General features: G+C 38.7%; 1 protein-coding gene and 1 non-coding gene across 20 annotated transcripts in view; one reads left to right on the forward strand and one right to left on the reverse strand.

Moving 5' to 3' along the window:
- The window catches only part of NEK1 (NIMA related kinase 1), a 124,856-nt gene that overhangs the window by 70,592 nt on the left and 30,456 nt on the right, over positions 1-23,808 (forward strand). For 6 of the 19 annotated variants that reach the window (XM_060411051.1, XM_012129594.5, XM_060411058.1 and 3 more), the window contains 8 exons: positions 12,144-12,227; positions 12,646-12,729; positions 13,160-13,237; positions 14,126-14,221; positions 17,008-17,139; positions 18,906-18,971; positions 19,053-19,281; positions 21,739-21,891. In XM_060411051.1, the coding sequence (XP_060267034.1) occupies positions 12,144-12,227; positions 12,646-12,729; positions 13,160-13,237; positions 14,126-14,221; positions 17,008-17,139; positions 18,906-18,971; positions 19,053-19,281; positions 21,739-21,891 (922 nt within the window). The remainder of the gene's footprint in view (positions 1-12,143; positions 12,228-12,645; positions 12,730-13,159; positions 13,238-14,125; positions 14,222-17,007; positions 17,140-18,905; positions 18,972-19,052; positions 19,282-21,738; positions 21,892-23,808) is intronic. The other 13 variants (XM_060411054.1, XM_012129631.5, XM_060411061.1 and 10 more) reach the window with 3 other exon arrangements.
- On the reverse strand, positions 6,858-6,930 carry TRNAC-GCA (transfer RNA cysteine (anticodon GCA)). The gene has a single exon. It is a non-coding gene; the product is annotated as a tRNA-Cys (tRNA).

Here is a 23,808-nt window from a genome sequence, read left to right on the forward strand (position 1 = left end):
TGGCTGAGGTGTGGTGGAGATTCCAGGGCAAGAGTAAACATGCTTTTACTGCCACTCTCTTGGTTTCCTGCTTAGGAAGGGGTGGTGGTTAACTGTAGAAACAGTTACTGTGACTTTGTGGAGCATCTTAGTTTACCTAAGGTTTTCTGATTCTGTGACCTTTGTGTATCTTCCTAGAGTAGACACTCCGTTATTGCTGTGAGAAAACTGTGGATCCTGTGCTGCAGGTCTGTGCTGCACATTTATGTTGCACGGGCTGAAACAGGGAAACCTGATCTCTCTGCAAGTTCATCAGCTCTGATGAAATGAGCTAGGGAGTCTTGAGGAGAGGCATGTGGCAGACATCTCAGGGAGACCTTTGCAAGCTGCTCTGAAAACAGTCAGGAACCTGGGACCCAACTTTCACATGAGGCACAGTCAGTCAACCCTGCATCATGCAAGAAACCCTCCTTAGCCCAGCAGTCTTGATGCTGGAAAGAGCTGTTTAATGTAAATCCCCACATTTTGTAGTAAAGAGAGGGAAAAAAGCTTATTTGGGATTTTACCTTGAAAAATGCAGTTAAAAAAATTATTTTGTCTTATATTTATCAGAATTTTGTATATATTTGCAAGTCTATATTCTGAAAGTAACTTGAGAAGGATTATAATTTTTCAGATAGAATTTTATAATGAGTAATATGTTCTTTATCAAATCCAAGTTACAACTATAAGGCATAGTGTTATACATGATTAAAGGAGAAAAAGTTGCTGATTTAACTTGGTACAGTGGTTTTTATCACTTAAACTTTTTGTTTTATACTTGTTGAAATATTTCTTGGATTTTTTAAAAATTATACTTGAGCATTCATAAAAAGGAAAATGAATAAAATAAATTGGTAAAGGTGTTCATTCCTAAATCTGCTTTACATTCATAATTTGTTTTTCCAGTCATTCCTTTTTAAAATTAGGGTCATTGCTGTTCATGTTTTCCCGAATATTAAACTGTACCACCATATGCACTGAGATTTCAACATTTCTTAAGAGGACCCAAATTTTGTTTCTGGTATTTTCTTTCAAGAGTCAGCAAGTTTTGGTGCTGGTGCTTTTGTGCTGTCATCAGAGGGAATCAGTGGAAGGTCTTCAGTAACTACTAGGCTCCTGTTTCCTCTTAGACAAGCCACTAACTGAATTTTTTACTTGAAATTGAGGAACTAAGGTTGCCCAGTTATAACAGTAAGAAAGAAAAAAACTAATAAGGTTCATAGGTTTACACCTATGTTATAACTGCTGCCTAGCCCACAGTTTATAACAGATCATGATATGCCATTGATTATAAGATGCACCCCATTTCAGAGATGTTAAAATGTGAAAATTTTTCATGTTAGGATTGATGAAAAATGGTATACCCTTCACTTCAAAATTTCTGTATGGTTTACTTTTATAACTGTATTATGAAAGAAGGTGATTTTTTTACAAAAAAGGTTGAGATTTTAGCAGTTCTCCAAAGATCATTTCTGAATTTTTTAATTCCAGTAATATTTTGAATGACCAACATCATAATTCCTTACAGTTTTTAAAAATTCACATAACTTATTCAACCACTGAGTATTTGTAGATGGTTTTTCATGTAATTTGAACTATTTTCCAGGGTCTTTATCATTATTTTCATGAAATCCTTTCATCTTTGGCAAGTTTTATAATTTCCTTTGTCAGTCAGTTTGTATTAGACGTGCATTATATTGTCAGATATGAATGGGAAAGACTAGAGAGCTCTTCAAGAAAATTAGTGATACCAAGGGAACATTTCATGAAAAGATGGCCACAGTAAAGGACAGAAATGGTATGGACCTAACAGAAGCAGAAGATATTAAGAAGAGGTGACACGAATACACAGAAGAGCTATATGAAAAATATCTTCATGACCCAGATAATCACGATGGTGTGATCACTCACCTAGAGCCAGACATTCTGGAATGTGAAGTTAAGTGGGCCTTAGGAAGCATCACTATGAACAAAGCTAGTGGAGGTGATGGAATTCCAGTTGACCTGTTTCAAATCCTAAAAGATGATGCTGTGAAAGTGCTACACTTAATATGCCAACAAATCTGGAAAACTCAGCAGTGGCCACAGGACTGGAAAAGGTCAGTTTTCATTCCAATTCCAAAGAAAGGCAATGCCAAAGAATGCTCAAACTACCACACGGTTGCACTCATCTCACATGTTAGTAAAGTAATGCTTAAAATTCTCCAAGCCAGGCTTCAGCAATATGTGAACCATGAACTTCCAGATGTTCAAGCTGGTTTTAGAAAAGGCAGAGAAACCAGAGATCAAATTGCCAACATCCGATGGATCGTGGAAAAAGGAAGAGAGTTCCAGAAAAACATCTATTTTTGCTTTATTGACTATGCCGAAGCCTTTGACTGTGTGGATCGCAATAAACAGTGGAAAATTCTGAAAGAGATGGGAATATCAGACCACCTGACCTGCCTCTTGAGAAACTGGTATACAGGTCAGGAAGCAACAGTTAGAACTGGACATGGAACAACAGACTGGTTCCAAATAGGAAAAGGAGTACGTCAAGGCTGTATATTGTCACCCTGCTTATTTAACTTATATGCAGAGTACATCATGAGAAACGCTGGGCTAGAGGAAGCACAAGCTGGAATCAAGATTGCCGGGAGAAATATCAGTAACACAAGCTGGAATCAAGATTGCCGGGAGAAATATCAGTATCCTCAGATATGCAGATGACACCACCCTTATGACAGAAAGTGAAGAACTAAAGAGCCTCTTGATGAAAGTGAAAGAAGGGAGTGAAAAAGTTGGCTTAAAGCTCAACATTCAGAAAACTAAGATATGGCATCCAGTCGCATCACTTCGTGGCAGATAGATGGGGAAACAGTGAAAACAGTGGCTGACTTTATTTTTCTGGGCTCCAAAATCACTGCAGATGGCGATTACAGCCTTGAAATTAAAAGACACTTACTCCTTTTAAGGAAAGTTATGACCAACCTAGACAGCATACTAAAAAGCAGAGATGTTACTTTGCCAACAAAGGTCCATCTAGTCAAGGCTATGGTTTTTCCAGTGGTCATGTATGGATGTGAAAGTTGGACTATAAAGAAAGCTGAGCGCCAGAGAATTGATGCTTTTGAACTGTGGTGTTGGAGAAGACTCTTGAGAGTCCTTTGGACTGCAAGGAGATCCAACCAGTCCATCCTGCAGGAGATCAGTTCTAGATGTTCATTGGAAGGACTGATGCTGAGGCTGAAACTCCAATACTTTGGCCAAGTGATGCAAAGATCTGACCCATTGGAAAAGACCCTGATGCTGGGAAAGATTGAGGGCAAGAGGAGAAGGGGATGACAGAGGATAAGATGGTTGGATGGCATCATTGACTCAATGGACATGGATTTGGGTGGACTCAGGGAATTGCTGATGGACAGGGCGGCCTGGTGTGCTGTGGTTCATGGGGTCACAAAGAGTCAGACACGACTGAGCTACAACTGAACTGACCTGTTAGAGCATCAAAAAAGCAAGAGAGTTCCAGAAAAACATCTATGTCTGCTTTATTGACTATTCCAAAGCCTTTGACTGTGTGGATCACAATAGACTGTGGAAAATTCTGAAAGAGATGGGAATACAGACCACCTGACCTGCCTCTTGAGAAACCTATATGCAGGTCAGGAAGCAACAATTAGAACTGGACATGGAAGAACAGACTGGTTCCAAATAGGAAAAGAAGTACATCAAGGCTGTATATTGTCACTCTGCTTATTTAACTTATATGCAGAGTACATCATGAGAAATGCTGGGCTGGATGAAGCACAAGCTGGACCAAGATTGCCAGGAGAAATATCAATAACCTCAGATAATGCAGATGACACCACCTTTATGACAGAAAGTGAAGAACTAAAGAGCCTCTTGATGAAAGTGAAAGAGGAGAGTGAAAAAGTTGGCTTAAAACTCAACATTCAGAAAACTAAGATAATGGCATCTGGTCCCATCACTTCATGGCAAATAGATGGGCAAAAAAATGGAAACAATGACAGACTTTATTTTCCTGAGCTCCAAAATCACTACTGATGGTGACTGAGTGACTGAACTGACTGACTGGCTGATATTGTCAGATGTTTACAACGTTGAACAATCAAGGAGAGACTGATCAACAGAGACCTCAATGTGATGAATGAGGAGAAACATATTATTTGGGGACTACATTCATAGTGGTCATTACTGCTTATTTTGGGGCTCTGACAGCATTCAGCATTCTAACTGCTGAGACTTTTACATAACAGCTATACCTACAGAACAGTACAGTGATGGTTATTTACTCTTCAAGAAAAATAGATTAATACCACTGATTTAAGGAAGCACATATATATCTTTCCATTAAGAAATTAATGTTCATGACTTGTTTGTACAGTTTGAAAATGTATACAGATTTACACTTACAGCCAGTTGTAAAATGCCCATTTTGCTGAGAAACAGAAGCAGTTGTAAAGAGGTTGTGACAGATACACATCTGAAACCTAATATGTGTTTTCTCATACTAAAATCAATCAAACCTAAACAGTTAAGTTTTAAGTCTTAAAGATTAACCCTCTGAAGTTGTAAAACTGCTGTAGTTAAATTATTTGATCAGTACATTTTGTTAACTGCTTTATATTGGAATAATCATAATGAATTACGACATTGTTTCTGTGGCAAAATGAAATCAAAATTTCTGCCCTGTGAACAAGCATTTGGAACATAAATAATTTTTAGGTTGAATTGTGATTTAAAGTAACCAGAGTAATTCCATGTGTTTGTATGCGAAATCAAAATTTTCCCTTTTCACATAATTTTAATAGGAAAAAAATGCAGGTTAAGGCAACTCTTAACAAGTAGGACCTCAAGCCAAGTGGTTTGTCTTTCTCTGAATAGTATTCATAAAAATTAACTAAAGTTACTTAGAATCTAATCCTGAAAGGAATTTTCTGTGGTGGGGATTTTGATTCCCAGGTCACAGGTTTTGAAACTGACTCAGAGTCATGAGCAGTTTGCCCAAGATCACTTGATATGTATGTCTGGAGGCAGTGGGCAAACCCAGTGTGTCTGACTTTTAAGGTCAGTCTTCCACGTATTTTGCTTTGCTGTTTGTTCCTTTTTAAATACCACATTAGTGTTTGCTTTACTTTAGGTAAAACTTGTGAACTCGATGATTTTGTAGTGCAGGGACAGCAAACATTTCCTGTGAAAGGGCAGATGGTAAGTGTTCTAGGCTTTGCAGCCCATATGCTGTCCTGAGTAACTGCTCAGCTCTGCGTGGCAGAGAAAACTTGAGCGAATGGGCAGAGCTGTGCTGATGAACCCTTCAGGCAGCTGACAGGATGCGACCTGAGGATTGTAGTTTGCTCATTCTTGTTGTGGACTATCCTAACAGTAAATTAGTTCTTCATCACTAAGTTGTTTATTTTGAGAAGATATTTTTTTCAGCTCTTAAAAAAAAAATCCTTCATTGTCCTGCTCAAATACAATTTTTGGTACACAGAAAAGAATATATTTAATATATGTATAATTTATCAAAATAATAGACCCAGGAGGGAGAACACTAAGTTCAGTCTGTGTATTGTTCCATACTCTAGGGATTGGCAGGTATTTTTCTGTAAATATCTTAGTCTTTTCAAACCATAATATCTCTTATCATAACTAACAGCTCTGCATTGTCACATAGTAGTAACCATAGACACTATGTGAATGAATGAGCCTGGCTGAGCTCCAGTATAATTTTACTTAGGGACTGAAATTTGGATTTCATATCATTTTCATATGGTCATGAAACACTTTTGTTTTTTTGACCATTTAAAAATGTGCAAAACCATTCTTAGTGTATAAAACATAAAAACATAGGTGGCAAGCTGGATTTGACCTGTAAGCTGTAGTTTGACAACCTCTGTTCCAGAGTTTGTCTCTGGGATTGCTGTAAAGACTAAAACATAGTCTTATGGTAATTCTGGAACCTTGGTGCATAGTTGAACCTTGAACAATGTGGGGATGAGGGCACTGACTCTCCTTGCAGCTGAAAACCTGCAGGTAACTTAAACCTATGCTCTGTATCCATGATTCCTCCAAATCAGGTCTGCAGTTCAGCATCCATGCACGAACTCAACAACTGCAGGTTGTGTGGGACTGTAGTGTGTTTACTATTGAAAAACATCTTTGTATCAGTGGACCCACCCTCAGTTCACGTCCACAGTGGTTAAAGGTCAACTGTACTAGTCTATTTTTTTAATATATTTTAAAAAAATTTATGTACATATTTAACGTTTATATATTTGATGAGTAAATACGAATTTAAAGGCATAACTTAAATATATTTGTGGTTCTAGATATTTTTAAATTTTATAAATTCATATATTAAAGTACATATATATAATCACATATGATATAAAGCTGGAGAAGGAAATGGCAACCCACTCCAGTGTTCTTGCCTGGAGAATCCCAGGGACAGGAAAGCCTGGAGGGCTGCTGTTTGTGGAGTCGCACAGAGTCGGACATGACTGAAGCGACTTAGCAGTAGCAGTACTAGACTTACCGTGGAGTATATTGTAGTATCCTCACTACTGAAAAATAACTTCTCCACTCTTCTAGGACCCACTTTTTTCTGCTCTTCCCTCTAAATACAGTAACACTCTGGAAATCACCTCTTCTATATTTCATGAACTGAGTGTTGGACATGCCTGCAGTCCAGATCCACCATGAAAGTGAAAGTGAAGTCGCTCAGTCATGTCCGACTCTTTGCGACCCCATTTACTATAGCCTACCAGGCTCCTCCGTCCATGGAATTTTCCAGACAAGGATACTGGAGTGGGTTGCCATTTCCTTCTCCAAGAGATCTTCCTGACCCAGGGATTGAACCTGGGTCTCCTGCATTGCAGGCAGACGCTTTACCATCTGAGCCACCAGGGAAGTCCCAGATCCACCATACAACTACTACTAAGTCTCTTCAGTCATGTCCGACTCTGTGCGACCCCATAGATGGCAGCCCACCAGGCTCCCCCGTCCCTGGGATTCTCCAGGCAAGAACACTGGAGTGGGTTGCCATTTCCTTCTCCAATGCATGAAAGTGAAAAGTGAAAGTGAAGTCGCTGTCATGTTCGACTCTTTGCGACCCCATGGACTGCAGACTACCAGGCGAGATCCACCATAGACACAGATAAAAAACAAAGCTAAACAAGAAAACAAGGCTGAGCGCCAAAGAATTGATGCTTTCAAACTGTGGTATTGGAGAAGACTCTTGAGAGTCCCTTGGACTGCAGGGAGATCCAACCAGTCCATCCTAAAGGAAATCAACCCTGAATATTCACTGGAAAGGCTGATGCTGAAGCTCCAGTCCTTTGGCCACCTGATGCAAAGAGCTGACTCATTGGAGAAGACCCTGATGCTGGGAAGTATTGAAGGCAGAAGGAGAAGGGAACGCCAGAGAATAAGATGGTTGAATGGCACCACCAACTCAATGGCGATGAGTTTGAGCAAACTCCAAGAGATTTTGAAGGACAGGAAAGCCTGGCGTGCTTAGTCCATGGGGTCACAAAGAGTTGGACACGACTGAGTGACTGAACCACAACAAAAAAGAAAATCCTCTCATTCGCCAACATACTGGGAAAAAGGAATCCCACTGTCTGCCCCAGGGGGTCCTGGTGGGTGGGTTAAACTGTGGGCAGCAGTGAAGCCCCAGGCTGTCCCAGCCCCATGCCACAACTAGAGCATGAGCAGGTGACTTGGAGGACAGTTTGACCCACCTGTGGCAGCAAAGCCCTGGACTATCCCAGTCCACTTAACAGCTAGTATATGAGCAAATGATCCACCTATCCATAGCAGTTTACACAAAGCTGTGTGTCCCCATGCTCTGCCTAAAGGAGACCAAACCCAGTGGCAGCTCCCCCTGCCTCCCATCAGGATATCTTCAGCAGGTGACCTGGGAAGCAGCTTGTCTTCACAGAATGACACCAGGAGGGCCTGAGCAGGAGCTGCATCAGCACCAGAATAATGAAGCAGACCAGAGTAACATTACAAGAGTTCAGAATACCAGACTTTTATTGAAGTAAAGCCCACAAAAGTAGGCCAGAACCTGAATTTTAGTAAATTGAATCCAACCACAACCAAGTGGGATGTAGTCTGGAAACCCAAGTCTGTTTTGTTGATAGAAAGTCAGTGTGATCCACCCTCTCAACAGGCTAAAGAAAAATCATGTGAGCTTACCAATTGATGCAGAAAATCTTTTGACAGAGATCAACATACATAATATAAACTGTCAGTAACTGAAAATCAGTGGGATTGTCCTCAACCTCATAATACACATCTATAAACAAACTCACACCTAACTTAATACTTGCAGGCAGAGGACTGAATGCTCTCCCACTACAGTCTGGAAAAAGACAAGGAAGTTAACTCTCACCACTTTTAATCATCATACTGCTGGCAGTTTTGGTTAGTGCAGTAAGGAATGAAAAAGAGGGTAAAGGCATACAGATTTGAAAAGAAGGAATGAAACTATTACTGTTTCCAGTTGACATGAGTATCTGCATAGAATATCTCAAGGGCTGTATACCAAGGCACTCCTAGAACCAAAAAATGAATTCATTTTAGTTACATGATATAAGATCACTTCATAAAACTCAACTGATTTCTGTACATTGACAGTGAAGAAATGGAAACTGATATTTAAAAAACAGCAATATACCATTTGCAGTTGCCCCAAAAAAAGTTGGGAAAAAAGTATAATAAGCATGTAAGATTTGTGCAATGAAAATGATAATATCTTGATGAAATTGTTAAATATTTAGAGACACATGCTGTGGTCGTTAATTGGAAGACTCAATGTGTAATAAAAAATGGCAAGTCTTCTTAAATTTGCAATTCTTAGTAAAGTCTCAGAAACATTTTAAAATAGATTTAGACAAGCATATTTTGAAATTTATAAATTAGGTTGAAAAAGTAACTGCGGGTATGGACTGTGAATTTTAAATCATTATGACTAGGCTCAAACACATCATTATTAATCAAAGTAAGAACAATTACAGTCAACATTTTTGCAAATAAGAGATAATTTTGTTTATTCCTGTAGGGTAAAAAATCTGTGCTTTGGGATTCAGCAAACTCTTGGAAAGCATTTTCTGCCTCTTGCTGATTATGGAAGCATTTTCCCTGCAAAAAGTTGTTGAGACACTTGAAAAAGTAGTAGTTGGTTAGCAAGGAGTCAGGTGAATATGGCGGATGAGGTAAAGCTTTGTAGCCCAATGCATTCAACTTTTGAAGCCTTGATTGTGCAATGTGCAGTTGTGCGTTGTTGTGGGGAAGAATTGGGCTCATTCCGTTGACCAGTGTCAGCTTCAGACATTGCAGTTTTTGATGCATCTTATCAGTTTGCTGAGCATACTTCTCAGATGTAATGGTTTCACTGGGATTCAGAAAGCCGTAGTGGATCAGACAGGAACCAGACCACCAAACAGTGACCATGACCTTTTCTTGGTGCAAGTTTGGCTTTGAGAAGTGCTTTGGAGCTGCTTCTTGATCCAACCACTGAGCTGCTCATCGCTGGTTGTCATGTAAAACCCACTTTTTGTCACATATCACAATCCAGTCAAGAAATGTCTCATCGTTGTTAGACAAAAGTATGAACCTTGCCTTCAGCCACACACTGTATAAAATAGAACAGTTCATGCACTCTAATGTAAAAGAGAAAACTGTGAAACTTACAGGAAAAGAAGTAAATTTAAGACCTAAGACTAGACAAAGAGTTCTTAGACTTGACACCAAAAGCACAATCCATAAAAGAAAAACTTGATAAATTTGATGTCATCAGAATTTAAAACTTTTGCTCTTCAAAAGACCCTGTTAAGAGGAAGAAAATACAGGTTATATATTGGAGGAAAATATTTGTAACCTCATGTTTAACAAAGGATTTGTATCTAGAACATAAAAAAACTCAACATTAACTGTACAAAGTTATATAAAACTTTGTATGTGTTTGGCACAGTGGTAAAGAATCTGCCTACCTATGGGCAAAAGACACTCTAAACCTTTCATTGAAGAGGATATGCAGATGGAAGATAAACACATGCAAAGATGTTCAGCATTATTAGCCATTTTGGAAATGCAAATTAATTAAAGCCACAATAATGTATCACTGCCTATCCAGTTGTGATAAAACCAAATGCTGGTGAGGATGTGGAAAAAGGGAGTCATCAAATATTGCTGGTAGGGATGTTAAATGATACAGCCTCTTTGCAGAACTGTTTGGCAGTCCCTTTTAAAACTGCAAATGGATCTGTAATACCAAGAGCAGGCAATTCTACTCGTCCCAGAGAAAACTTATTTTCACAAAGAAACATTTTGTCATTGAGTCACTAAGTCATGTCTGATTCTCTGCGACCCTTTGGACTATAGTGCACCAGGCTTTTCTGTCCCATGGCATTTGCCAGGCAAGAATACTTGAGTGGGTTGCCATTTCCTTCTCCAGGGCATCTTCCCAACCCAGGGATTGAACCTACTTCTCCTGCATTGGTAGGCAGATTCTTTACCACTGTGCCACCAGGAAAGCCCAAGAAACTTTTAACATGAGTGTTATTAGCAACTTTACTCTTAATAGTCAAAAATGTGAAATCCAAGGGTCCTTCAGCGGGTGAATGAGTGAATGAAGCATAGCATTTCCATACCATAGTCTACTACTCAGCACTCAGATAGAACAAACCATTGACTCTTGTGTCCAGTGCCTTGAATGGACTGCAGGGGAGAAAAACCAAGTGAAAACCGTCAACTGGAGGAGGATACATACTGTGTGTATATATACAGAAGTTGTTGAAATATAACTGTAGAGATGAAGACTAGATCAGCAGTTGACAGGCAGGGATAGAGTAGAAAATGTAGCTGTGAAGTGATATAGTAATGGTACAGTTAAGTATCTTGGTTTGATGGTGGTCTAACGAAGCTGTGTGTGTAATAAGATGGTCTGTTGCATATATAAAAATGTGCATGTGTAAGCAGTGAAATCCTGTGGTTTATGCAGGGCCAGCTTCCTAGTTTGGATAGTGCACTGCAGTAATACCAGATGATACAGTTCGGAGAGACTGGATGAAGGGTACATGGGACGTCCCTGTACACTCCTTTTCTTCTTTCTGTTGTTAGCTATAATATTTCAAACCAAAATATTTGAATTCCTACATAGGCACATAAGGAAATCTGGAGGAAAATACTGTTAAACTTTAAGTTTCTCAGATGGTAGAATTATGAATGTCTTGTCTTTATTTTATATGTTTCCTATGGTGAACTTATATGATTTTTATGAGAGAAAGAGATACTGATATAAATAGATACAATCAAAACTAATTTCCAATGGAAATAGTAATTGCACAATTTTCTCAGAAGGGTACATTTGCACTGTGAACTTGGAGGCCATTTGCCTTGGAAAATCTTCAGAGCCATAGTGGGATCAGAACCCAAAGTGCAGCGGATTAAAACATAAATGGGAAGCAGAAAAATGTAGGTGACAGATACAAAAAGTATACTTTCAGCAAGCTGATAGAGGCGAGATGGGCAGAGGGAAGAGGGCTTTGATTAGTAAGCTGGGAGGCTCTTGGAGCACCACTGCTGCTGCAGGAAGAGAGTGGGGTCCTTACGAGTCCTTTTGGCAAGGAGCTTATTGCACCCTTAGGTTAAACCATGAGATCACGAGTCCCTGTGTGGTTGGGCGGGTCACTTGCAGTCTAGATATGCGGCGCGCCTGCGAGCAGGGAACTAGAGCTCGCACGTTCTCTGTCGTGTGTGTGTTTAGTATGTAAGTGAACATGTAGACATGATGAGGGTTTGTAGAGATTTTGATTTGGAGTTTAGCTGACCTCCAAAGCAGTTTTAAAACTCTGTTGACTTAAGTGGCTAATGAAAGTGTAGCTGGTCTCTATTAATATTGACTAAGTTTGGGGTTTAATTGCTTTTTTCTGTTCCCTGAATGCATTGGTTAAATTGATCATGGAAAATGCCCGGATCTGTTTTCAGTTTATCAGCTAATCACCTAGATGTGATCAGTACTTGCCAGCAGAAATAGTGGCCCCAGGCTGTTCCTAGGTAAGATGCTGCTGTAGCTGTAGTCATTCTTTAAACTTAGTACATTACGTGACGCACAGGGCATCCTGCACAACCTGGCAGCTCTCTATGGAGGCAGGCCCAGCTCTTCACGAGGAGGGAAGCCGAGAAACAAAGAGGAAGAGGTACGCCTCCCGCATGCTCGCTGCCTGGCACCGTCACTTTGAGTTGATTGCCTTCCTTTCCTGCATGGTTTACGTTCTTCACGGTGATTGGAGGATTTGTAGGTCTGTAGGGACCTGTTAATATATCTTGGCTGACATACTGTGTTATGATTTTGCTCCATAACTGCTTTTTGTGTATTCTGATTTCAATTTCTGTCAATAAAATTAAAAATTTGTCACTGTAATGTATTTGTTTTCATAAACAAATTGATCTAAATTAAACACTTGAAAGCTAATATTACATTTCCATTAACCAGATCTCAAAATTTTATTTCTTATATTCCCATTAACACTTTTCTTTAAATTAAAAACATTTTAGCAATAAAAATATTGGTAGCTTTTTTTTTTAATTGAAATGTTGCCTTTTTTCTCTTTGTAGGTATATTTGGCAAGACTAAGACAAATAAGATTGCAGAATTTCAACGAACGCCAACAGATTAGAGCCAAGCTTCGTGGTGAAAAGGCAGGTTGAAAATCTGTTTTTCAAAAAGTACTTGAATGACATTATAATATATTGAGATTAAAAATGCTGTGCCACTAACACAAGATAAAATCTCAAGAAGAAAATGAAAGTCAAAGACCAGAAAAACAATATAGGAATACAGAAAATCGTGTTAATATGACTTGAAATTGATAAGACCTGTTGTTCCAGGGGAATCCTGAGAGGAAAGTGTGAGTAGTAGCCATGGACATATAAAAGGGGACATTTTATATCATTCTCTTTTTATCTGTTTTTCCCAGTGTCCATAGGAGTTGATGGTTCTGGAGAGTTCAGTTGTAGCTCTGAATAAGTTACCATTTTTCATTTTTAGATGTTTGTTTATTCATATAAACTCTGCAGTGAATTTGAGGTTCTATCCTAAGTGCTGCTGTGCTCACTGCTTATTTTATAGAAGGAAACTGACAGCTCTGAAGATCAAGAAGGAAGTGAGGAGGCCGATGTTAGGCGTAAAAAAGTGGAAGCCCTGAAGGTATGTACTGGAGGTGATAAGGGTTTTCTTCGAGAAAAGGGAACCCGAGGTAGAAAATTGTGTTCTTAGGTCTTACATCGTTAAATCACCTTATTCTTTTGCCTTAACTTTTCTTTGTCCTCACTTTGTTTTTGAAAAGTAACATTTCTCTCTCTCTTTATATCTTATTTATGGAGAACAATTTGATGAAAGCATGGCATAAATACATGGAACTATCACACAAGTAATCTTAAAAAGAGAAAATGGTAACCCTAATAATGAAAAACATAGTGTCCGTTTCTGTGAAGACAAGTTTGTGCATAATAGTCATGTTTTAAAACTTCCGTTTTTATTTCCTTTTGAATGTACATTCATTTATTTTCATCCCAGAGATACTTATTGAGCAGCTGCTGTGTTTTGACACCTGCTTTAGGTGCCGGGTTTGCAGCTTATGTTTGTATTCTGGAGGGGCTCCCCCTGCCAACACACACACACATACTCGGAGCCACACTGTCTCACACATAGACATGCATTCACATATACTGTTGTTGTTTAGTCACCCAGTCGTGCCTGACTCTTTGTGACTGCATGGACTGTAGCCCCCTGGGCTCCTCTGTTCATGGGATTTCTCCAGGCAAGAATACTAGAGTGGGTTGCCATTTCCTTCCCCAGGGGAATCTTCCTGGCCCAGGGATCAAACCCAAATCTCTTGCATATACAATGGTTTCTTTATAACTGAGCCACCTAGGAAGCCTGTACACATATACACTTACACACAGCTCTAACCAAAAAAGATTAATGTGTATTTATATGTAAGCATATATGGAAATACTTTTTAGACCAGGAAAGAAAGGCAAACCCTGTGCCTTTCTTTCTGGTGTTAATTTTGTGGATTGTCCTCCTTTCCAGGCCCAGGCAAGTGCCCGTGCAGCCGTCCTGAAGGAGCAGCTTGAGCGCAAGCGGAAGGAGGCATATGAGAGAGAGAAGAAGGTGTGGGAGGAGCATGTAAGCCAAGGCCCCTGTGAGGACCCTGCCTTTGCCACCCTCCCAGCTCTCAAGGGAGCTGTGCCAGCCACAACCCTGTGATTCTGTTTTTATCCTCATTCATTTTCCTGCATCTCTGTCTCTTTGATCATTTAAGTATGATGATCTATGTGGAAGTTATTTTGGTGTTTGATGTGAGGTGAGATAAAATAGCATTTGTATTTATTTATACTTCCAAGAGTAGTTGACAATTTCATATGTTTATAAATCTAGCCTCAGTATTTGGTGAAATTTTGAGTTTTGTCATTAGGTGTCACTGTTGATTAATTTTTCAGCAACTAGTGTAACTGACAGATGAAATAGAAACAGTTTTACAGTGATAATTAAAAACCTTTTGTGAAGATATAAGCAATATAGAAAAGTCTTTACTGTTTTAACCTGGTGATAAAATAGCTAGCAGAAAAAGCTTCCAAAGCAGTTTGTTTCCTAACCCTCACTTATGAAACTTTCAGATCAGTGTTTTATTCCTTTTGCACATTAAAAAAAAAAAAACTTTGATTGAATTTTTACAAAGCTTGTTAGAATGAAGTATATATTCTAAAATTAGCCAGGTAATCAATTTGTAACAAATTGGGTTATATCTGTTTTGAAGTTTTATGTTTTTTTCTTCTGTGAAACTTTGTTTTTCTTCTTAACTTAGTTAATTTTTATGTTTTTTTTTAATGTCAGTCATCTTTCTGAATTAAGGACTCTCAATCTAATGTTTTCTCCTTTCACAAATTAAAAAATACATGATGGTCTTTTATCTTACAGTCTGGTTAATGTTGAATAGCATTAACATTTCTATCTAAAAATAATATATCCATGATGTTTACACAGAAGGCCCAAGTTCTCCTGAATTAATAAATGTATTGCTTGGCTTGTAATGGTGTTGCCACATCTCAGTAGTTACTCTGAATTACCCTTAATTTTTTAATAACTGAATTAGTTTTGTTTTAAAGTAATTATGAGAGTTAGGAGGATGTTCTGTTTGTTTTTGTTCTTTGGTTTATATTTCATTTGCCTTTCTTTACTTGTTTGTTATCTCAGATTCTTTATGTCTGTTTAGTTGACCCAGGGAGAGACAAGTAGATGTTTGATCATGCATGGAATGTAAGCATTTCCTGGAGGCTGCTCGGGATCCTTCTTATTAGATGCCAGTGACTTTCTTAGACCATGGATCAAATATCTTCAGAGACTCTGTCTGTACTAGTCATTAGCCATATGTGGCAGCCATATAGATTTTAATATAATATGGAGTAGATTTTTAATGATAATGTGTGAAACATTTTCTTCATTAAAATACCTTCTGTTGATTAAAGAAAAGATTTTTTTTTCCGAAGATGAGTAGTGTGAAAAGAATGTAACAGCTCTCCCTCCTGTATCTTGATCCTGCTGGACTGAATTTGGTGGTCTTTGTTCTCATTCCCTGTTTAACTCATAACATTTATCAATAAGTATTGTTATCTATTACTTAAGGTTTCTCTTAAAGTCGAAGTTAATATAGATTGTGCCTTTGATGTTGTATCTAAAAGTCATTGCCAAACCCAAGGTCATCTGGATTCTCTCCTGTGTTATCTTCTAGGGGTTTTTATAGTTCTGAGTTTTACATTTAAGTCTGTAATCAGTTGGGAGTGAGTACTTGTCGGGGTGTCAGGTTGTTTGTGTGTTTGCCTGTGGGTGTCCAGTAGTTCTAGCATCATTTGTTGATAAGCAGTCTGTGCTTTCTCCAGTGAATTGCCTTTGCTCCTGTGTTAAATGCAGTTGACTATATTTGTGTGGGTCTGTTTCTGGGCTCTCTGGTCTGTTCTGTTATCTGTTTTCATTATTATTACACTGCCTTGATTACCTCAGCTTTCAGTAAGTCTTGAAGTCAAGTAGTATCATTCCTCCAGCTTAGTTCTTCTCCTTCAGTTTTATGTTGGCTATCTGCATCTCCTTTTGAACAAAATAGCTGTTGGTATAAAATGGAAGACCAGAGAACTAAATGCTAGAATTGAATTACTATCTTATGCTTAGAACAAGCTCAATAAATACTAGTTTGAAATATTGACATTGATACTTTCCCATCAGAAATCCTTGTTTACTTGTTTCAAGAAGATATAGAAGTTCGGAGTGACTTGCTGCTGTGTTCCTGTGAGCAGACTGAGAAATGCCATTTCCTTATACTTACTGAAAGTTCAGAACATGATTTCACATTGTTTACAGAGTCTCCATGGCAAGAAAAAAGCAAAAACATGTGAAAATAACAAATGGTATTTTCAGTGAAGTAAATCTTATTACCTGTACTTTTCACGTCTTCCTTTCTTATTTATGTTGACATTTTATAATCAGGGCTCTCATGATGGGTAACTGATGTTCACATGTTAAGATTGTACCAAACTTTAGAATTTGCAGAAGCATCTCTTTTTGAAATATAAGATTAATAAGTAAGCTTTTTTTTGTTTTTGCCAGATTTTGTAAGGAGTTGAAATTAGAGCACTAATGTTTAATCTTTTAGAAGGCAATTTGTAAAACATTGTTAATGCAGTGGAAAGGAGTTATTTAGCACCATGGGACACATGGCTGTGTTTACATGTGAAGCCAGAGACGTGTCTGTCTATTCACTGATATTTCACCAGTACCTAGTACATTGCCTTGCACAACAAAAGTTGAGGAATGAAAAAACTTCTTGTAGTTAGAGTGTATAGGCAGTGACCTTATATATATACCACTTTGTCTCTTCATGCAAATATAAATTTGCCAATGTGCTTACATTCTTATTACAGTTGGTGGCCAAGGGAATAAAGAACTTTGATGTGTCTCCGCCTTCAGGGCAGCAGGAAATGGGGGGTTCTCCATCAAAGCAGCCGATGAGACCTGTTATTTCTGTGACTTCAGCTTTGAAGGAAGTGTGTATGGTAAGCTTTCTATAATTTAGAACTCCTCAAAGTCAAAGAATACTAAAGGGACTAAATTTAATTAAATTACATTAATTCCTAATGTCTGATTAGGTTTTTCTAGGGAAAAAAATTACTTCTTAAGATTTTCATGTATGGTTTACTTGGAGCCTTACTGCTCTTAGGTTTCACATATAAGACCACCTGATAGATAAAAATATGTTAAAATGATTCCCTAATACTCTAAAAGACTCTTGAACAAAAAAAAATATAGAAATATATGAAAAATAATGCAAAAAAACACTTTTATTCCCTGGCACTCAAAATTAGCAGAAGTTCATTTCTTGGTATAGCAAATGTTAGAGGACTCAGCATAATTGCACTTAATTCATCAATTATTTCTTTAAGCTTCTGCTTTTGAATCTCTATCATGCCATATGGAGTGTAAAACAAAAAAACTGTGAGCAGGTAAAAAAGTTTAAACTTGGAAGTACATATCAGATATCCATCCCGATGAAATGTGAAGCACTCTATTCTGAGGTTGAGGGAAAGGGACTCCTGATGTGGGATTCTAGCCTGGAACTCAGCAAGCTGAGGAACAGTCTCCTGAGTCGTGTTACACATTAACCTGATTCTTTCCTTTCCTGGTTGTTGAAGTCTGTGCCTATTATTTGTTGAATTTCATTCAGTTTTGGCAGACAGCACTGATATTATCGGCACACCAATTTTCTGCAGCCTCTGTGTTTATCTTGGAAGTAAGATTATGTGGGAAGTTCCAGTCTTGGTTAACTCTCAAGAGCTTCCTGTAGGAAAGCACTGTTGCTCAGGCAGGGTTCGTCTCCTCTCCTCTCTGGTAACGACTGTGTGCTGCACTCTTCACTCCACCCCTCAGACGCCATGTGCAGGCCCTGCCCGGGCCCAGTCTCACTCCATGTAGCTGCTCACCTCTCTGGTTGTAGCGACTGCTAATTCCTGCCACTTCACTGGGTAAAATGCTCTTTGTCTGATTTACAGGTATAACTCTGAAACTGACCATTATTTAATAAAATTTGAGGTAATCCATGTAACCAAATGCTTTTCCTTTATGGGTTTTCTTGGTAAATATCATTTCCTTAAAACTTTGAGAACTGCTTTTCCTTACCCCGAGTCTTCCAGGTACCTTTGATTTCATGGTTTTTGTAACTACTAATTTCTCTTTTTTTATGTATTTCATATATTAGTTGGTCTAGTTACTTTGATTATACTAATCAGAAAACAAAATTTATTTTAGCATTAGCACAAAGTACATAGGACTCTTTACTGTTACTCTGTGCTTAGGGAGAAAAGCCAGTTCTCAATTATGTTTAGTAAGTAGTATGGCTTAATAACAATATATGTACCTGAAACATAAAGACAGCTTACAAACAACACACACTGTCTTTGATTATTCATCTGTCAAAACGTCCCTAATTCTAATTGAGTATAAAAATTAACTTTTTAAAAATTTATGTCATAAATTTATATTTATCAAAAATCAGGTGCCAAAGAGGAAGAGGATATAGTTAAATATCTGATCTAGTAACCCAGAAATGTGACAATAATTGAGAATTGGCCATTCTAGCATATATCACATCTATTAGATGATAATACGTAATTATTTCTCATTGCTGATAATGAAGGAAGCTATGTTAACATTTTACAGGAATAAAAAAGCAAGGAGCATGGAATGCTAATGAAAAACAAAAAAATATCAAAAATTTTAAGGTATCCTTTAAAATAACATTATTTCTTACTCTCTGTGTTTAAAGGACCGAAGTCTAACTGATGCCCAGGAAACCTCAGAAGAAACGCAGAAGAGTAACAGCGCTGTTTCAGTAGGTACAATTTTCAGATTTCCTATCGGTCATTCCACTTAATCATATACCTATTAAAATACAACATTTTAACTGTTTCAGAGTAAACGAGAAATACTACGTAGATTAAATCAAAATCTTAAAGTTCAAGAAGATGAAAAGGGAAGGCAGAGTTGTCCTGAAACTGGTACGGTAGCTGTTCATGAAGATGCCAAAGAGCTGGAAAAAGAAAAGTCAGTTTCATCGGATCGAAAAAAGTGGGAGACAGGAGGCCAGCTTGTGCTTCCTGTGGATGAACTGGCCCTGGACGCTTCCTTCTCTGTGACAGAAAGTGCGTATGAGTGCGCTCAGGTGCCATCTGGTCCGCCTCGGCCCCCGTGTGGCTGTATGGCCGTGTGGCTGAACACTGAGGAAGCCCCACGTAGAGGGGCTGAGAGCCTGGAGGGGGTTCTGTAATAAGTGAGACATGGAGAAAACCATTCGGCTTCAACATGGGAGGGCTTTCACCTTTTTTTTTTTTTTTTTTTTTTACACTTTTAAGCTTTCTTTTTTTTTTTTTAACATTTTATTTATTTTTGGTTGCACTGGGTCTTTGTTGCTTTGCTTTCTCTAGTTGCAGCAAGCAGAGGCTGCTCTCTTGGTGTGTGCAGGCTTCCCAGTGCAGTGACTTCTCTTGTGGAGCACAGACTCTAGGTGCACAGGCTTACAGGCAGTTGCAGTACGTGGGCTCTAGAGCGCAGGCTCAGTAGTTGTGGCACACAGGTTTAATTGGTCCGAGACATGTGGAGTCTCCCAGGAGACCCATGTCTCCTGCATTGGCAGGTGGATTCTTATCCACGGTGCCAGCAGGGAAGTCCCACGAGAGGATTTTTCCCAACCATCTGTGATGTGAGAGCAAGAACAAATGGCATGTATGTAACCTGTGTTACTCCAGCCCTTCCTCCCACCTTAGAGTCACCTGTTACCAGGAGTAATTCTTGGTGAGAATCAGAAGAGTGCACTTGGGCAGAACCTGGGAAGGTCAGGGCGGTATTGAGCAGGCCTGTGGAGAGTCCCATAGGCCATCCCTTTGCTCAGCGAGGGTTCCTGAACCCCTGCCCTTGTCTCACGTTGTCCCAGCCCTGGAGTGCAGCAGGGAACTGACAGACACGCATGCTGGTGGGGGTTCTCTTTTTAGGCAGCCGATCTGATCACCACCTAACTGAGTGCTGTTTTATGTGGTTTTTTTTGATGGGCCATTTTGGTAGAATTCTTTCTTTTTAATACCTTAAAGCAAAGTTCACAGACTCCACAGCAGGCAGTTATGTATTGAGTCCCACTGTCTCACACAGACACACACACACAGGCTTGTAAGGGCTTCATGGGAAGTCTACGAGTGTGTCAGAGGAATAACTTTGAAAAGCAAATGAGGATGCATCAGAGAAGGAAAATTGAGAGTGTGATATGAATTTAAAAGGAAGAGAGAGGGCAAGATGAGGGGTAGAAAATCTGTACTGTGTTTGTCAGAGGGGGCCTTGTGACCTTGGTGAAAGCAGTGTTGCTAGAGGTCAGGGGGCAGAAGTAGAATCTGGGGATTAAGGAGTGAGTAAAAGGTGAGGGAGGAGCATCTTCTGCAAGCTGAGCTGTGAGGGCAAGAGAGGGATGTGGTGCCCCCTGGTGGAACCTTAGAGAAAAGAGCCTGAGAGTCAAAGTCCCCCCTGCCGTGCTTCTCAGTACCTGATTGACCTTGGTTGCAGGGAGCATGAAAATCCAGTGTCCCTTCCCATGCCTGAGCCAGGTTTCCTGTGGTTTTCATGCCATTTGCTTTGTCCTGTCTGCCTCCTCACTGCTCACTTTGTGTCACTGGAGTCTAGCCACTTTATTTCACAGCCTTCTCCCCTCTTTTCTTCTCAAGTCGTTTGCATGGTGGCCTCCTTGTTTCTTTCCTCTGTTCAGCCTTCCCCCATTTCTGAATTCCTGCGTGTAGCAGAGCTCTTCACACTGTTGTCTGTGTACAACCCTGGTCCTCACCTTCCATCCCTCCCCTGCTTCACCCGACTTTCCAGCTCCTCAGCCCCATTCAGATTGCTTTGTCACCTCTATCAGATACCATGTGGCTGTAAGTTATGGGTCTCTTCAGTATTCTTTGCTCTTTTTAACCATCCTTTTAAAAATCGTTTCTCATGGTAATCATTTTGCCTAAACAAAACCGAATATTGTCTGATAAATTGCAGGTATTTACTTTCATGGATGGGTACACAAAAATATGTATCATGTATTTGGTCACTGTTGAAAGTTTGTATGACTTACATACCCCATAATATTTGAGAGTATATCCTATCTATTACTGCTGGGTACCTGTATGCTTCATGTATTAATTATTACCAAATGTTCTGAAGACAAACTTCAGTAGGTGATTTTCTCTCTTTTGCTTTGCAAAATTTTGTTCAAAAGGTTAACCCCAAATTATTATTGTCAAATAGGAAGTGTCAGTTGCTTACTTAGGATAAAGAAGATAAAACAAATTTTCTTAGAGTACTTTTCTCTACTTTTAATCCATAGGCACATTTGTCTTAGGATTTTTTTTCTATTCTCTGCAATTTATAGAAACAAAATATTAACAAATTTTATCTATTTTTGTACTATCCCAAATTATTCCTAGTTAAAACTTTTTTTCTCAAGTAAAAATGTTGTAGAAACAAAACTTACATTTTTTCCATTTTTATATTTCCTAAAACTAGAATCTGCCTTTAATGCAATGTTGTTATTAGATTCTATCACTGAAATTTTTTATATCTTTTTCTTTCAGAACATACAGTGGGAGAGGTTATTAAATTAGATCCTAGTGGATCTCCAAGAAAAGTCTGGGGGAAAAGTCCTACAGATTCTGTTCTGAGGATACTTGGAGAAGCTGAACTACAACTTCAGACAGAACTATTGGAAAACACAACTATTAGAAGTGGTGAGCAAAGAAGCTATTTTTTTTATATTAGAAGTAATGTTAAAAACATACTTAGTTCATTTGTGTATGTGATGCCTGAGCACTTAAGATTTACTCTCTTAGCAGCTATACATTTATTGGTAACTGTAATTAACCACGCTGTGTGTTAGAGCTTTAGAAACTTATGCATAAACATAAATTTAAACAGCTGAAGGCTTGTACCCCTTAGAGACATCTCCCTGTTTCTCCCACCTCTGAGACCCTGGCAACCACTGTTCCAGTTTCTGTGAGTTCAGCTTTTTAGATTCCATTTATATATGATATCATACAGTGTTTATCTTTTTGTGTCTGACTTATTTGTAACATTTAGAATGATATCTTCCATGGATCTCCTTCATTCTTAAGGGTGAATACTCTTCTACTGTGTGTGTGTATATATATACACACATACCCCATTTTCTTTATCCATTCATTCGTGTACACTCCATTTCTTTCCATGTCCTGGCTACTGTGAATAGTTCTCCAGTAAATGTAGAAGTGAAGATATCCCTTCAAGATTCTGATTTAATTTTCTTTCAAGAAATACTCGGAAATGGAATTTCTGTATAGTTTTATTTTTCATGTTTTGAAGAACCTCAGTACTGTTCTCCAGAGAGGCTACACCAGTTCACGTTCCTGCTAATAGTGCACAAGGGTTCCCATTTCTTCACATCCCCGTCAGTATTTGTCATCTCTCTTTTTTTTATAATAACTATGGTAACAAGAATGAAATGATCTCTCATTGTGATTTTGATTTGCATTTCCCTGATTACCAGTGATATTGAGCTCCTCTTCATATATCTGTTGGCCATTTGTATGTCTTTGGAGAAATGTCTATTCAGTTCCTTTACTTTTTAAAACAAGTTTTATTTTTATTGAAGTGTAGTAGATTTATACTGTTGTAGAAGTTTCAGGTGTACAGCAAAGTGCTTCAGTCACATATCTATACAGAAAACCACTCTTCTCTAGACTCCTCTCCCATGTAGGTCTTCACAGAATATTGGTAGAGCTCCCTGTGCTACAGGAGGTCCTTGTTAGTTACTCTTTGCCCACTTAAAAATTGCTATCATCAATTAATAATGGCAAAACATTTTTATATGCCAGTTTTTTTTTTGCTGTTGAGTTGTGTGAGTTCCTTAAATATTTTATGTTAAACTCTTATCACATATATAGTATACAGATATTTTTTATTATTCTGTAGATTCCCTTTTGTGCAGAAGCTTTTTACTCTTATGTAGTCTCACTTTTTGTTTTTCTTTTTTTTTCCTTCTGTTGCTCATGCTTTGGTGTGCCATCCAAACATTCCTTAGTAAGATGTATACAGTCTTGTTTTGCAGTGCCTAGTCAAGTGTGTTGCTTATTTTCCATTACGTTGGCTTTCCTTTGGTTGGTTGCATGTGTAGATTATATTGTCAATAGTGAGAATTAGTGTTTTTGTCCAGTATTTCTTTGATCATTTCTTTTTCTTCTCACTGTATTTGAGACCCTCTAGACCAGTCTTCAGTCCTCATGGTGCTTATTCCCAGTTTTAATAGATACTTTTTTATAGCAGAAGAGTCAGACTGAACAGATCACAGGTGTGACCTCTGCCACTGTCAGACTGTTGATGAGGCTTGGTGAAGGGAACATGTTCCAAAGCATGAGCAGCACTGTAGTTTTGTTCTTGTTGACTAGGAAGAAGTAAGGTAAAACAGCTCACAGATACCTGTTCACAACTTTGTTCCCTAAGGGGGTTAACTGAACCAGGCAGTTCCTGCTGGCCCAGGGTTACAGATGGACTGTGGGCAGCAAAGAGGGCCCACCTGGCTTTAGTGATGATGAGTTAAGCTCAGACAGTGAGCAGGGCTCTCTGCTTTTCCCCACCCACTTCAGTCACGTGTGTTCAGACATGCCAGACAG

Source organism: Ovis aries, chromosome 2 (assembly GCF_016772045.2).
Source record: "Ovis aries strain OAR_USU_Benz2616 breed Rambouillet chromosome 2, ARS-UI_Ramb_v3.0, whole genome shotgun sequence".
NCBI classification, from domain to species: domain Eukaryota; kingdom Metazoa; phylum Chordata; class Mammalia; order Artiodactyla; family Bovidae; genus Ovis; species Ovis aries.